At 51.3% G+C, this 16,517-nt stretch overlaps 1 protein-coding gene across 1 annotated transcript; it reads right to left on the bottom strand.

Annotated features, from left to right (window-relative positions):
* Positions 1 to 406: 406 nt before the first annotated feature.
* On the bottom strand, positions 407 to 8,721 carry CDKN1A (cyclin-dependent kinase inhibitor 1A (p21, Cip1)). Its single transcript, XM_010848668.1, has 3 exons — positions 8,614 to 8,721; positions 3,688 to 4,134; positions 407 to 2,215 (listed from the first exon to the last, which is right to left on the bottom strand). The coding sequence occupies exons 2-3, from the start codon at positions 4,121 to 4,123 to the stop codon at positions 2,166 to 2,168; spliced, it is 486 nt and encodes a 161-aa protein (XP_010846970.1). The 5' UTR covers positions 4,124 to 4,134; positions 8,614 to 8,721; the 3' UTR covers positions 407 to 2,165.
* Positions 8,722 to 16,517: the final 7,796 nt, after the last annotated feature.

The raw sequence follows: 16,517 nt of genomic DNA, 5'->3' as shown, positions 1-16,517 counted from the left end.
GGCAAGAGTACTGGGGTAGGGTGCCATTGCCTTCTCCACTGGTAGATGTGTACTGGTATCTTATTGTGATTTTGCATTTTTTTTTGTAATTTGCATTTTTATATCTTTTATATCTTATAATTTGCATTTTATACCTTTTTGTAATTTGCACTTTTTCTGATGAGTCACAATATATTCTTTACTTTTAAAAAACCACAGACAAGAACCCAAAATGCTGACAGTGGTGATCTGTAGATGTGTGATGACTTATCGTTTTGTTATTGTCTGCTTTTTGTTCTATGGTCTTGGTCTTTCTTTTGCTAAACTGTTTTTTTGTTGTTTTTTTTTTGAAGTGCTTATATAATTAAAAAAACCTCCACCTACTTGCTCTTATAAATAGTAAAGTATATCAACCACAACACTAATATTACAAGTAAAGTCATCAGGAATATTTATTGAGCACCCGCTGTATACTCAGCACTGTGGGTGGGGCTTTGAAGCGTACAGAGCAGTACAGGACTTATTCCCTGCCCTTGAGAGGCTTCCAGTCTAGGTGGAGACAGAAAAAACAGGACATATGGGAGCCAGGAGAAAATAGTCCAGGCCAGGATGCTACAGGAGCTGGAAGGTGTCTGGGGTCAGACCCACCAAGTGGTTCAGCGCCAGGAAAGACAACGACTCACATCTCCCAGACCCATATTTGCCCACTTAGCATATCCTACCCACAGCCTCTGCTCCCGCCATCTGACTCCTTCAGCTGTTATTCAAAGTGCAATGAAATGGGGGAAGGGGTGGGGCAAATGGAAAAAGTCCTTGGATGAGTTCCAGGGGCTGGTGTCACACTGTCCCTCCTGGAAAAATCTGCTCCTCACCCACCTACCCCTAACACAGAGATCCCATTCAAGGAGGCCTGCCCGACCACCCAAGACCCCCACCCCAAGAGCTAAGAGGAGGGGCAGTCGCTGCTTGAGGTAGAACTGGGGAACCCTACGCCTAGCATATCCCTCCCCCTTCCAGTCCACTGAGTTGGGGGTTAGGGCACCCCCCAGAGCTGCCACCCAGGGCTGAGAAGATACTAAGGGGAAAGGGCATGGAGGAAGGGGGAGGAGCAGAGAGGGACTAAGAGCCTGGCTGGGAAACAGGGGCCTCTGGGGCTCCTGGAAAAATGCAGGGCACAGGGAAGCCAAACACTGAGACTGGCTCCCCTGAGGATGGGGGTCAGGGGGGAGTGGGGAGGCAGGGGTGGTTTGCTACGGGCCCCTACCTTCCCCATGCCTTCACAGGACAGAGGTGGGAATCAAGGGCCAGGAGGGTGTCCAATCCCCCAGCCCCATTTCCAGGCTGTGCCCACTTCAGGGTCACCCTGCCCAACCTTAGAGGGGGCAAGGGGAACCCAAAGTTTTGATGACGCCTCCAACTCTGTTGGGCCCCCTTCAAAGTGCTATCTATTTACTTCTCAGATTGTAAGGAATTCAGGTCTGAGAATGCAGGAAAGAGGGGGCAGGACTTCGTAACACCCAGCAGATGGCAGCGGGGGAGGGAGCCAGGCCCCTCCAGAGAGTGCCACCCAGAGAATGGGGGTCACGCCAGCCTCAGAGAAGCGAGGATGAGGAAAGCAAAGGATGCTGCTGCTGCTGCTGCTAAGTCGCTTCAGTCGTGTCCGACTCCATGCGACCCCATGCAGCCCACCAGGCTCCCCCATCCCTGGGATTCTCCAGGCAAGAACACTGGAGTGGGTTGCCATTTCCTTCTCCAATGCAGGAAAGTGAAAAGTGAAAGTGAAGTTGCTCAGTCGTGTCCGGCTCTTAGCGATCCCATGGACTGCAGCCCACCAGGCTCCTCTGCCCATGGGATTTTCCAGGCAAGAGTACTGGAGTACAGGTTGCCATTGCCTTCTCTGAGCAAAGGATGAAGAGGGTTTAAATAACGGTTCATATAATAAAAATACCTAGCAATCTAATAAGCCTATTTTTTCTGCTAATTTTTGTCTTTTTTAAATAATTCTAATGCCAGAGGCTGGGGGTGTGGGAAGGGTGGCAGCAAGCAGGGTATGTACAAGAGGAGGCGTTTAAATTAAAACACAAATAATAATTAAGACGCACAAACTGAAGGACCAAGGCAAAAGGTACAGAAGAGGCCCGCGGTGGTCCCCTTGTTCCCACGAGGACGTGCTTCCAGCAGTGGGGTTAGGGCTTCCTCTTGGAGCAGATCAGCCTGCGTTTGGAGTGGTAGAAATCTGGGGAGAGAGAACAGATGTCAGCCAGGCCAGGAGGAAGAGGGCCCAGCAGAGCCACCCGCCCAGTGCAAACTGCAGAGGGACCAGGGACCCCTCCCCAGGGCCAGAGAGACACACTGCCCAGAACTCTGGAAACTTCTAGCCCATCTCCCTGAGGGCTACATACAGACAGAACATCTCCCCACGCTTCACAGAGGTGATCAATAACAAACTTTACATCCATGGGCCTGCTTTAAGCCAAGCTGCCCAAATGCAGTGGCTGCTAACCCTAGGTGGCTGTTTAAATTAACTAACATTAAACTAAAAGAAAAATTTAACTAAAAGTTCCTCATGGCAAGCACTCAGCAGTGCTATGTGACCAGCGGTACTAGGCATCTGCTGCTTTGCAGAGCCTGATCTATCAGAGAGCACTGCTTTGGAGATCCCATTATTTGATCCAGGAAAAGTGTTCCGCATGATGTCTGAGCCATACAAAGGTTAGTTATTATTATTATTATTATTGTTAGTTTTGACCCAGCTGCAAATGTGCTGCAGGATTCTTGGCTGCACTGCTCCAAGCTTCCATTTCCTCACCTATAAAATGAGGATAACACTGGTACGGTGCTCGGAGGATTAAATGAGATGTTTCCGGAAAGACCTTGGTTGGGTCTTCCCTGGTGGTCCAGTGGCTAAGACTCCTTGCTCTCAACGGAGGTGGCCTGGGTTCTATCCCTGCTCAGGGAATTAAGATCCCACAAGCCGTACAGCCAAAATAATAACGGTAATACATTTGTAAAGTTAAAAATAAAAAGACGTTGGCCGAAGGCCTGGCATCGTTAGTGTTCAACTGCCAGCCTCACTTATTCCATTTTCCTCAAGCACCTTCTGTGTGTCACACACCATCCAAGGTGCTGAGGATTCAGTTATGAACAAGAGAGATACAGATTTCTTTCTTGTAAAGATAGGATCCTATTTGGGGAGATGGACTATATCCAAATACGTAAGTAGCTGTTGATAGTTTAAAAAGTGCCAAAAAGAGAAAAATAGGCTGAGAAGTGCAGGTGAAGGTGTGTACGTATGAAGGGGAAGGCGAGTTAAGTTTGCATAAGGCAGCCAGGAAATTATCATTCTTTTACTCTCCACGGCAAATTCAGCGTGGGACCTTAGGCAAATCATTCTACCTCTCAGAGTCCTGTTCCTTTGCCTGTAAAAGGATGCCAAGAATGTCCTATGATATTAGATCACTGTAAGGACTAAAATAAATCTAGACACTTATCAAAGAGCCTGGCACATAGTCAATGTTCCAAATAAATGTCACCTAATTGGTCTTGGTAGTAGACTTGCTGTGTGACCTCAGGCAAGCCACTTCCCCTCTCTGGGCCTGTTTCTCCCCTCTCAGAGCGATGAGTAAGCTGGGCCAGATAGGTCAGCCCTTGCAGTGAGTTCTGGGAGTCCTAATCCCTTGCCGCCTCCTCCTCTGCTCCCGTCCTCACCTGTCATGCTGGTCTGCCGCCGTTTCCGGCCCTGGGAGGGGCCAGGCCCACCGGGGGTCCCCTCGGGCCGCTCGGGGGAGCGAGTCACGAGGGTGCAGGACAGCGACAGGTCCAAGTGGTCCTCCTGAGACGTGCCCTGCAGCAGGGCAGATGAGGGGCTCGGCCGCTTGCCCCCTCCCAGGTCGTCTCGGGGCCCCACGGGCAGGTAGAGCTTGGGCAGGCCGAGGCCCCTCACGCGCTCCCAGGCGAAGTCCCCCTCCAGCGGCGTCTCGGTGACAAAGTCGAAGTTCCACCGCTCTCGGGCCTCCTGCACGCAGCTGGCCATGAGGGCGTCGCAGTCCTGGCGCAGCTGCTCGCTGTCCACTGGACCAAAGAGGCAGCGGCAGGCCTTGCTGCTGCGGGGGATTTGATGCGCGTCCCTGGACAGCTCAGACATGGCACCTGTGGCTGGAACACAAGGAAGACCCAGGGCACATAAGTGAGACGCTCGGGAAGTCGGATGCTCCTCTCCCGGCCACGCCACTGCATAACCTCAGGCGCAGTCTCCTTACTAGAAAGGGAGGTGAGAGGGGCTCTCCGGTTCCTCCCACAGGCTCTCCCAACCTCCACCCACAGAGAGGGTGTGAGGGGCAGAGTCAGTCAGGCTGACACCCCCAGGTCACTGCGGTAGTGGGCAGCTGAAGGGCAAGTTTATGTCAACAAAGGCAAGTTTATTGCAATAGCAGGGATCAGGGTCCTGTTTACCACCGGGTGTTATCAGCTAAAATCAATTTGTTTTTCCCCCTGAGGTGTCCCTCATGGGTGTGAATGCCCCCAGGGATGTGTGAATTGTCAGTCCAGCAGTTTCCTAACTCCAGGCCCGGCTGGCCGGGGAGGTCAATTCCCAAGTAAATGGATGCCTCCTCTCAAATCCCTCCGTCTAGATGCTCATGTGGACTAATCCTGCTCAGTTACTTAAAACTACTCTGGATTTTAGGGTTAAAAAGCACCTGGGTTCTAGTCCTCGCTCTGCCACTTCCTACCTCAACTTTCAAAGAGTCACTTCAAGTCCCCTGGCCTCAGTTTCCTCATCTGTAAAATGGGACTGCATACATGTCTAAAGAGCAGGGCTATAGATGCAGGCTCAAGGAAACGATTGGCAGGCCCCACCAGGCGAGGCAGTTGAACGGCTGTATCTTGGTGGTTAAAGGTGAGGGCTCTGGAACCAGGCCACTTGGGTTGGAATCCAGGCTCTGCTGGGCGACCTTCGGCAAGTGGCTTAACTTCTCTGGGTTCTGTTTTCCTCCTCTATAAGATGGAGATGTCCATGTGTAGAGTTGTCTCTTATGTATGCTGGACAAGGGTGTTTGCTATGACTAGTGCGTTCCCTTGACAAAACTCCATTAGCCTTTGCCCTGCTTCACTTTGTACTCCAAGGCCAAACTTGCCTGTAACTCCAGGTACCTCCTGACTTCCTACTTTACATTCCAATCGCCTGTGATGAAAGGGACATCTATTTTTGGTGTCAGTTCTAGAAGGAGATAACAATAGCGAATGTCTCAGAGGCCAGATGTGAGGATTCGCTAAGCGGTTGTAGATAAAGCCCTCTGAGCAGTACCAAGTACAGAGAAAGTGTTTGGAGAATGTTATTTCTCTCTGCCTTTAGTTCTGGCTGACTCCTCCCCATCACTCCACCTGGGCCACCACCTCTTTCAGACAGCAGCTGACAGGTGTTGTGGGCTGAGGGCCTTTCCCAAGGATGTCATCAGCCAGGCAGCCTGCGGGTAAGGAGGAGCTAGGCAGGGCAGGGCAGAGCAATGATTTCTCCCAGGCTGAGCCACATCCTGCCAGGCACATCAGGTGACCCGAAGTCTAGACAACCTGGAAGCCCCTGCCCCATTCTGCCTGCATCCAAGGAACCCGTTTTGCAGGCAAAGAAAATTAAAGGCACCGGTCTACCTGGTTCCTCTCCTCCCACTTTAGGAGAGGGAAAACTGAAGGTGAGCTTGCCCAGGAGGGGGTGCTGGCACCTCCCTGCCCGGCTCTGGCTTGACTCCAGGGCTGAGCGCCTGCATGACTTTAACAGGGACTGGGTTTTCCTGGGGACAAGTCCTGATTTGCAGGCTCTGAGGGTGAAAGCCCTGCTGAGTGTCCTCCTGGGGCAGGAAGCCCTGGACCCACACCACATCTACCTGTCCCCACTCCACCTCTCACAGTGAGTGAAGCCCACAACTCCAAGTCTCAACACACAGGGGAGGGGAAGGCACTAGACGACCTCTGACCAAGTTTAAAGGGCAAGAGTTTTAAGACTTGCTCTGAACCCACACAGTGAAAAAGATCAATAGTGTCTACTCAAGCTGCCACATAGAGAGGGGTTAAATAGCACAGTGGACAAAGCCCACAAATAACCTTTGCTCACTCTCTTCAGGGGTAAGGATTGAGATTTATTTAGGTATTTTATGTGCCAAGGGCTGTTGAAAAAAAGTTTATGGATATTAATTTTTGGAAGAAATGGGTATATCAGCTCTTTTTACAGAAGAGGTAACCAAGGCTCAGAGAAATTAAGTAAGTTTCCCAAGGTCGCACAGCTCACCAGTGGCACAGCCAGGATTTGAACCCAGCCCTGAACACCCTGTGTTTTGCGTTCTGGTGTTGAACCCTACTCCCTCTCTAATTTTGAGGTTTCCTCACCAGAGAGACCCATCAAAACCACTTGAGGAGCTTTTTCAAAATGTAGATTTGACAGGCCCCTTTTTCCCCAGACAATTAAATTCAAGGGCTTGACAGTTCTCCAGATGGGCATGCTTGGGATGCCAGCCAAGACGGAACACACAGAATGGCTTGAATAGACACTACAGATCTCAGGTCTCCATTGGCAAGAGGAGGAACCCTGCTAGGGTTTTATCATGCCTTGGACTTCAACCATATTTTCATTCCCAAATAATCAGTAAGCACTCAGTAAACACTGCAGATCCAATCAATGGGGGCACTACTTTTAAGAGAGGAGTGGGCAAAGACTCAGCATCAGTACTAGAGTAGATTACATTGGGAAGCAAAGGCCGGTGAAGCCTCATTCCGCGGGAAGGCGGATTAGCTATTAGCGATGTGGCCAGAAGAGGGCGCCGGTCTCCAGGAAATCACGCGCGGAGGGGTAGCTGCGTGGGCAGAGCCTGGGAGGCCGGCAGCGAGCTGTGATGAGTCAGTTTCCTGCAAAGCGCTCCCCGCCCGCCAAAACTTCGCTTCCACTCCCGCTGCACGTCGCCCTGGGGTGAGGAGGGGGAGTGGGAGGGGGCTCGGGGGCCGCGAACACGTCACGCTGAGCTAGTCAGGCTTCCGAAACGCCCGCCACTATTGGGAAACAGCGCGCTCTCGCGCCGCCTCTTGTGAAACACACGCGCGCACGCCCGTACACACACACACACACACACACACACACACACACACACAGCACGCACGCACAGGCGCGCCGAGATCTGGTCCCTCCACCTTATCTCCACGCCCAAAGCAAGGGATGAGTCAGATCCCTGAAAAATAAAAATAGACGGGAGCAACGAAAACAAAACCGCTCTTAAGTCCTCCCCGAAACGCAACGTGGAGGAAGGGGAAGGAGGGAGGGAGCTGCCCGGGCGCCCTAAAGCACCAAACCCATTTCTAGCATTCTTGTCCCTACGGGGAGAGCCCAAGTGTCCCCCGAGGGCCCCAGACAAGGCAGACGCACTACAGTCCGCGCTGGGCGGTGGCGTCCGAAGAGCGAATCGCCCTGCTCTGCTCAGCCCTGTCGTCCTTGGAGAGGGAATTCCGGACTGGGTTGGGGCCGCCTGGAGCGTCCGAAAGCAGGTGACGGAGGCCCGGAGCAGAGACGCACCCCAAAGCCCCATCCCTTACAACACAGGACCTCTCCTTCCCTCCCCCCACCGCCCCCGTTGGGGGCTGGGTGCCCCCACCGCGCCACAGAGCAGAGCTCGGCTCCGGACCCCGACTCCGTCCGGCCGACCCAAGGGCAGGCTGGGCCGGGATTCTCCCGGCAGCGGTGAGAGAGAGGTAGGTCCGGCTTCGGGGCTTCGCTAACTGACAGGCTGGCGCAAGCCCACCCAGCGCCCGGCCGCGGCTTCGGGTGCCAAAGGGCGCGCCTCGGGGCAGGGACCGGACACCCGGTCTTGGACCTCCCGGTGTCCGGTTTCCCTGGGAACACTCTGTGCCAGCCAAATAGGTCACTGGGCTGATGGTGGCGGCGCGGGGGGACAGAGACCGTGGAGAAGTAGGGAAGGGACTTCTGGCGGAGCCACAGTCTCCCAGCCCTGGCGGAGTTCTGATGTCACCCGACTCGTTCCCCGGGGTCTTCTTGTCACCGTGAGTCACCTCCCAGATTACTCTTAAGGAACGTATCCCGACACGTTCCCAGGGGCCCAGGACACAGCCGGAGCTGACCTCAGCAGCACCGGGGACTCCGACCTCGGTTCTGGGCCGGGACGACACCGATCGGATCTGAGAACCGCCCAGGAATGGATCCCAGATGAACCTGTTCGGCTTGGCTTTCCCCGCCCCTCCCGGAGCCCTGCGCGTACCGGGCTTCCTCTCCACGGAGCGAGCGCGCCGAGCCTGGAGCCCCGGGCGCACCCTCGGCGGGTCCACGCCTTCCCTCGCCCCTGCGGAGTTTCCAGGGGAGGGATCGCAGAGGGGAGATCCCTGGTACTTGGGCGCCTTCTCCGCTCCCGGAGCCTCCGACGCATCCCGGGCCCTGTCCCCGCACGCGCACTCGCAGCCCCTGGTGTGCCCCAAACTGAGACCCGCGCGCAGTGCCCCGCGCGCCATTCACCTGTGAACACAGGACACACGCGCCCCCACGGACACACACCCCCGAGGGGCACGGACAAACACGCGGACTCGCTCGGCTCGGCTCGGGAGCCTCAGCTCGGGATCCTCGCTGGCCCGCCCCGGTTCCCTCACCTCTTCTGGGGGTCTCGGGACGTCTCCGTGAATCTGCGCGCAGCGCCGGGTCTCCCAACCACGGTCTCCAGCCGCTGCTCACACCTCAGCTGGCGCCGCCGGGCGCCGGGCGCCGGGCTTATAAAGAGGCGGGAGGCGGGACCGGCCGCTCCGCCCACAGCGGCGCTTCTGCTCCGGCGGCTCCCTGGTGACTCCGCTGCCAACCTCACAGGCTGCAAGGGCGCGCTTCCCTCCTTCCCACTCTCCGCGCCTGGGTTTGTGCACTTGACATATTTCCGCACTAACTGAGTCCCAGTTCTGTTTGTTTTTTTCCCCCAGTGCGGGGGGTGGGGGTGGGGAGGACGAGTTGGACCTCCCAGCAAGGCGACGGCGGCGCTATTGGGACCTGACGGACTAGCCCCCTCTCTGACCCACCACCGACTGACTCTGGGCAAGGATTTACCCCGAGCACCTGAATAAACCACGAGGAGTGACATTAATAAAGAAAAAAAATCCTTTTTTTAAAAAGAACACTTCACTTTGCAATTCCCAGAAAAGCCCCACTCTACCACCGTGGGTCCCTCACTACACCACCTCTCCCCATCACCTGAGGCACCCAGAGACCCCAACAAAGCATTTTTGGAGGCCAGAACGGATTCAATTCCCTTTATTTCACAGAAGAGGGTTCAATTCCCCGTATTTCTCAGAAGAGGAAACCGACCGAAGCCCACAGAACTAAAGGGGTGAGAAGTTATTTGTCAAATGCTCCAGGGAAGGACGGAATTGGGGACACTGATAAGCAAGGGCTAACCTGGTCTCCAGGGGAAATGGGACACTGAGCTAAGCTTCCCACCCCCTCCTCCTCACCGCCTGTATCTCACCTTAGCAGAAGAAATTGCCGTGGATTTGCGGGCTGGGAAGGGGAGGATTGGGTGGGTGAGTCATCTCCTGGGTAATCCCCACCCACCACATACACTGCTGGAAAGGGAGGCTCAGAGGCCTGACTCAGGGGATACAGCAAATCAATGGTGATGGTTAGAACACAGACCTTTTGCTTCTCATCCAGAGCTCTCTGCTTATTGCCCTCTCTGTTTCAGCAGCTTTAGAATGCAAGATATGCCCAGCACCCGTCATTTCCAGGCAATACACTGAGGTGACATGGATGAAAGCAATTCTCGAAAGGCCAACCAGTGCTTCCAACAGATGCAAAAGCAAGTGAGGTGCCCTGCTGCTCCCCATCCCCACTTGTACCCCACCTTGGCTTCCTTCCTTCATCTGAAACATTTTCGATTTCTGCTTGTAAAAAAATTGCAGAGAACAGAGTGTTAATCTGAACAGAAATCAACTAAAATATAGAATGCAGGCTGGAAGCAGCTACAATTACTGACCTCTAGGGCTGTTCGGCGTCTGGAAATCTCTGCCCAGACATGCCCAGTCTTCTTCCCCCAAAGCAGCTGACCTCAGGGAGGACAGGCCTGCTTCTCCTCTACTGCTGGGACAGGAGCCCGGGGAGGGGTGGGAGGACCCTTTACCAGACCCCCTTGCCTGCCTGCTATTGGAGTCAGGCCAGAATTGTAGGTAGACTTTGGAAGAACCTCAAACAGGCCAAGACCCCAGGACCAGCCCTCTCCTCTCCCAGTTCCACCCTCCCTACCTCCAACACACCCGTGCCCACACCACCCAAAGGCTGGGTGTCAAATGTCCAGCACAGGACGGGCACATCCTCCTACTGTCTCGAATCCCCTTGGCTTTCAGACATCGTAAATAGACTTGACATTGTCTATCTGTTTACTTTGGGGAAAAAAAATTTAATGACGGCTTGTATTGAATTAGTTTTATGGCCCTGAGCTTCACAATGAAATAATTCTTTTTGTTGTTTTTTGGGGAAGTGATTTTTTTTTTTAATAATTTTTAACTCACCACCACCACAACAGAACTCAACAAATATTTATTAAGCACCTACTGGTGTCTAGTACTGTTCAGCACTTAAAAAAAAAGTTTCCAAGCATTCACTTGAATGTGTAGCCAGGTTTGCTCTTAAGAGAGGGCTTCTGCCCTAAAGAGGCAAAGAAGCAGGTTGATAAAAGCCACACTCAAGATCCAAGTCCCAAAATACACACACACACATACACACACAGAGAGGCATGCAGGTACACAACAGATCCCAGACCAGTCCCAAGGGGTCTGAGGCAAATCACATATTCTGTTCAGAGAAATGCAGACCAAGGTCTCTCCGGGGTCTTTGGGGGTCTCCTCTTGTCTAAAACCCCACTCTTGTCTAAAAGCAGGCAGTCCCAAGGACAAAACAGCCACCATCTTCTATGCCAGGGCTCAACATGTTAGGACATGTTCCCAAAGGCGTGAATGCTAGTCGGGCCTACAGCCTGATGCCAGCTCTGCTCCTAAGGAAGCAGGAGGCTTAGGGATGTAAAGAGGTTGAGCCTGAGGAACGAGAGGACCCAGATTAGTCTCATCCAGGAGGGAAGTGATGATGGAAAGGAAAGTTAGAAAAGCCCTAGCCCGAAGAAGGAGGATGTGAGGAAAACTCAATGGTGGCCACAGGAGCTACCCAGGAAGGGAGGGGAAGTGCTAGGAACAATGTCACTATTTCTCAGAAAAGGCCTGGGGAGTCCCTAACAGGGGCAGAGAGCTTTCAGAGGAATTCACCTCCACACAGGCTCCCAAGAAGTGAGACCCCAGAGAAGAGGCAGAACAGAGACATTATTATATTATTGAGCAGAAGTCCCACTTGCTTTTTTTTTTGAAGAATAAGATTGGAAACTCCTCCCACCCCACCTCCTGACCTTCCAGGGGCTTTACCCAGCCGGTACAAAGATCAGGACTGAACATATGGTGAGGCAGAGGAATTTGTGACAGAATTCATGCCACACAAATACTTCCAGCTTCCCTAAGCTAAAGATTTCATCTTATCTAAGTCTGAAATTTCACCATTAGAAATTCATTTCTTTGGCATTAAGTTCTGCTCTTCATTAAATAAAATCATATAAGCAAAATGCTTAGCATAGTGCCTGGCACATAGAAATCAGTGGTGATATTGAATGTGCAGGTCCTGCGTAGGGTTCTGGGTGGCATAGCACAGTATGAATGAGTTGATCAGATCATTTAGGGACTAGAAGGTGGTGAGGAAATGCTGTGAACACAGGCCACCTAAGGAATGAAGGGCTATCTGTGCCTTTGTATATATTGTTCACTCTTCCCAGAATGAGTGTCCCTGACCAATATACCCCACCTCCACTTCCTTCTCCACCTATTGAACTACTATTGATCCTTCATGACCCAACCTACATGACCCAACCTACATGACTGCCTGGGGTAAGACTTTCTTTCTCTGGCTCCCAAAGTTCCTGGTAAGCAGTCCACTCCACTGTGCTTTGCTGGTTTTTCTGGTTCATGTGCCTACTGCATCCTCTGAGCTGGGAATTTAGAGGGGATGAGCCTATATTTTATTCATCTTTGTACCCTCAAGGCCTAGCAGCCTCAACCACAGCTCAGTGAATATTTATGGAAGAGCTATTTTTGGCCTGCACTCTGAGGTTATGCTTCAGTGCCGCTGCTTCTGAGCCCTCTCTTTTATTTCATTCATCTATTTACTCATTTATTCATTAAAAATAGTATAATCAATACTCACTGCTCAACCCATGGATTAGAGTATTACAAATAATTGCTATTAATACCTTCCTGTGACTTCCTCTATGCTGACTCCTCCGCCCACCCCAAAGTAAACGCTATCTTGAATTTTATGTTGAACTGTCCTTTGTTTTCAATAGCTTTATTACACGTGACTGGAATAGTAATGCTCTTCCATTTATCTATGGGAAACTTGTAATTTAGGGAGGGTAATGTGATTAGTTCTAGCCAATGAGATGTGAACCTAAGTGACATGTGTATCTTTAGAGCTGAGGTCAAGTGAAATTCTCCAGCCTTTCTGTCCTCCATGGCTGTGGCAAAAGTGAGGCCTCATGTCCCAGATGGTGCCATCTCAGTGTGGTAGATCCTCTATCAGCCTAAGTTCCTAGCTGGCTGGCTGTGTGGGGCCAAGCACTCCACCAGCTTGTATAAGATATGTTTGTGACTGGACTTCCCTGGTGGTCCGGTGATTAAGAATCCACCTTGCCATGCAAGGGATGTGGGTTGATCCCTGGTCAGGGAACTAAGATCCCACACGCCATGGAACAACTAAGCCCGTGCACCACCACTAGGGAGTGTGTGCACCGTAACAAGAGAGCCCACGTGACACAGTGAAGATTCTGGGTGCAGCAACTAAGACCCAGCGCAGCCAAATAATATATATTTTTAAGATATGTATGTGAGGAAGAAATAATCCACTGTTACATGAAATCACTGAAATGCGAAGCTTATTTGCTCCTGCAGCATAACTTACCTACGATTTATCCATATGGCTATGGGTGGTTATGCTTGTGCAAGTTTGTGGCACACAAAGTACAGCTCTGGTTATTCACACTCTTTTGCAATTGAATCTGACTTTATGACTCTTTCAACCCATAGAATGGGTTATTCTGTGCCTATTCTAGGCCTAAGCCTCAAAAAGATCCAGCAACTTCTGCTTTTGCATTCTTGGGGATATTGAGACTCCACCTGAGAAGTCTGATTACTTTGAGACCACCAGGCTAAGAGAAGTCACGTGGAGGCCACATGCAATATAAGAAGGCTACTTCCACACACACAATAGCTCCAGCTGATCTCCTAGCTGACAGCCAGCATCCAGTCCAACCACATGAGTGGACCATCTTAAAAGCTGATCTTGGGACTTCCCTGGTAGCTCAGTGGTAAAGAATCCGCCTGCCAATTTCAGGGACATGGGTTCAATCCCTGATCCAGGAAGATCCCACATAACACAGAGCAACTAAGCTTGTACATCTGTGCTCCAGAGCCTGGGGGCTGCAGCTACTGAGCCAATGTGTCACAACCACTTAACCCAGCAAGCCCTAGAGCCTGTGTTCTGCAACAAGAGGAGCCACTGCAGTGAGAAGCCCATGCACCGCAATGAAGAGCCTCTGATCATTGCACCTACAGAAAAACCCACACAGTAACAAAGACCCAGCACAGCCAAAATGAGCATTAATTAAAACACTGATTGTTCCCCCTCAGTTAATCCTCCCCAGTTGAAGTCACATGGAGTAGAGACAAGCCATCCTCAATAAGCCCCTGCCTAAATGGTAGACTAGTGAGCAAATCAATGATTATGGTTGCCCCATGTTTTAACATGGCCTGTTATGCAGCAATATGTTATTAAACAGGGCTCAATCATTTTCACTGTTATTTCACATCCAGTGATCCCCATGTCCTGTCAGTGGGCACTTTGGTTATTTCCAATTTTGTGTTATTATGCATAGGGCTGCTATAATTATTCCTATCCATGTCTTTAGGCCACATGTGCAAGTTATTCTTGGATATACACCCAGGAGTAGAATTGCCCCCACAATCTTCCTGTCAGGAGATAAAATGATTAATGAAGCACCTGTGTTTGGCGTTTGGACCTGTCTGTATCTTTTAAGATTCCTGGAAAAAGTCTAAAGCACTGAACACATGTTTGGGATTATCACTGCTTGCATTTTTGTAGAAGAATAAAAAAGGAATCCAAAGGAATGAAGCACTAATGGTGGAATGTCAGATATCGGACACCTGTCAATAAACATTTGGTGGCAAGAGGAACTACCCATAGACACTGAGTTCAATCCTTGGAGGTAGCGTTCAAAGCCATTAGGACATCCCTCTTCCAGATCCTTTAGCCCAGAATAACTTTCTGAATGATCCCCCAAACGTAGGAATCAGGCATTCTTTCGTATTTTCTTTCCTAACAAGCCCCTCCAAGAAAAAGCCCCAGCACACGTCAAAGTTCTGAGGATCTTGGGTTTGGGTCCTCCAACTGCATAGTCAGATCCATTATCTGACCCCTCACCATCCCCACCTTCCCCCACTTTCCATCCAGGATATGTGCTTTAGACTCATGTTACAGATGGGGAAATGGAGGGCCCAAGAGTGCTGACTTGGCTGAGATGACACAGGCAGAGATTCCAGGCAGACCCAGGGCTCTGGTTGTGGGCCCTCCCTCTCTGCTCCCCGCTCCTATCAGCTGTCTGTCCTTATCTTTGCTCCCCTAGGATGGCGCTGAGTGTCGCACATAGTCAAAATGCTACTAGGGCCACTGTGGAATGTAACAGCTGCAAACCCAATCCCCATATGCTGGTGGCCCCAAGTTCAGAGCTAAGGGGAGATGATGCCTCCCTCTCCCCACCCTCAGTGGTTTTTAACAACCCTGCACCTGCTCTGAGGGATGATTACCAAAGTCTCCTTTTGGGTACAAGCAAGTGGCTCAGTGCAGGGCTGAGAAGGAAAAGTGGGAGTGTGTGTTAGGATGACACTGTACTCTGCTGTGCTTAGTTGCTCAATCGTGTCTGACTCTGCGAGCCCATGGACTGTAGCCCGCCAGGCTCCTCTGTCCATGGGACTCTCCAGGCAAAATACTGGAGTGGGTTGCCATGCCCTTCTCCAGGGGATCTTCCTGACCCAGGAATCGAACTGGGGTCTCCTGTTTTGCAGGCGGATTCTTTACCAGCTGAGCTACCAGGGAAGCCCAGGGTGACACTAGCCATTGTAATAAACGAACTCTCAAATTCCAGTGACAACCCAATAGTTTATGTCTCACTCACATAATGAATACAGTTGTTCTGGTTGGCAAGTAGCTGACCTCCAGGTGTGACGATGATTCAGGGACTCAGGCCCTTTCCATCCTGCAGCTCCACTATGCCCAAGGGCATCAGGACCTCTGCTTCCAGCTGGAGGAAGAAAGAAGAACACGAAGAAGGTATACGCCTTTCTTCACACCTGGTTCAAAAGTAACACGCATCATTTCCTACCCACAGTGCACTGGTAAGAACTTGTCACGTGGTCCCACTTAGATGCAAGGGTCTGTATAGTCCCTGGCTAGGGGCACAGATCTATGATGATCTGCTAGCCGTCTCTGCCACAGCGAAGGAGCAAGGCGGATCAGAACCCCTTCTTCCTCTTCCCACTCCCTTCTCGCAAGAGAGTTTTTTCCTGCTGAGTTTCTGGACCTGACCACAAGGAGAACAGGAACACCTCTGAGCTGCATGACCTTGGACCTCAAATCTTCATCTATAAAACGTGTACTGTTTAAATTTTTTTATTTTTTAATTTGGCCTTGCCACGAGGCACATGGGATCTCAGTTCCCCAACCAGGAATCAAATGCCTGGCATTTCAATGCTTCTGCATTGGAAGCGCAGCATCTCAACCACTGGACCTTCAGGGAAGTTCAAAAATGGGTACTTTCATATCCATGATGGTACAACCTTTGTGAGAGGTTGAAAAAAAGCAGGGGGGGGGGCAGTAGACATGAGGCTCCTCATTTCCCAGAGGAAGAAATCAAGACACAAAGAGACAGTGTGACTTGTATAAAGTCACACAGCAGGACCCAATTTCCCCCTTCTGGTACACAAGTTTGGTTTGTTTTGTTTTGACTAGACAACATCAAAGTCTGCTGAGAAATCACTGGATCGAAATGCAGGAAAATTCCCTACTCAGCAAATCCATCTGAAAATCTCCAGGAGACCTAGGAGGATTACTGAGAAAAAGCCTTTTACTGCCTGAAATGTAGGTAGTTTTTAAAAAATATTTATTTATTTGGCTGCATCAGGTCTTGGTTGCGGCTCATGGGAACTATCCTGCAGCACAAAGCCTTCCCTGACTGAGGTGCACAGGCTTAGTTGCTCTGTGGCATGTGGGATCTCGGCTCCCCAAGCAGGGATCGAACCAGCATCCCCTGCATTGGGAGGCAAATTCTTAACTGCTGGACCACCAGGGAAGTCCCTGCAGATAGTCCTTGATAGGGACCCAGCCTGGACCTGGTAGGGGAGAGGGGGCC

This window comes from Bison bison, unplaced genomic scaffold (genome assembly GCF_000754665.1).
Source record: "Bison bison bison isolate TAMUID 2011002044 unplaced genomic scaffold, Bison_UMD1.0 scf7180017864270, whole genome shotgun sequence".
Taxonomy (NCBI): Eukaryota; Metazoa; Chordata; class Mammalia; order Artiodactyla; family Bovidae; genus Bison; species Bison bison.
Note: the sequence above shows the minus strand (reverse complement) of the source record. Positions and strands in the feature narration are given on the sequence as shown.

What these genes read in the sequence shown, in the direction of transcription:
- CDKN1A (XM_010848668.1), bottom strand. Translation starts at nt 4,123, where the DNA reads ATGTCTGAGCTGTCCAGGGACGCGCATCAAATCCCCCGCAGCAGCAAG. An exon ending in GCGGCAGACCAGCATGACAG is followed by an intron (nt 2,216 to 3,687) that starts GTGAGGACGGGA and finishes CTCTCTCCCCAG; the next exon opens with ATTTCTACCACTCCAAACGC.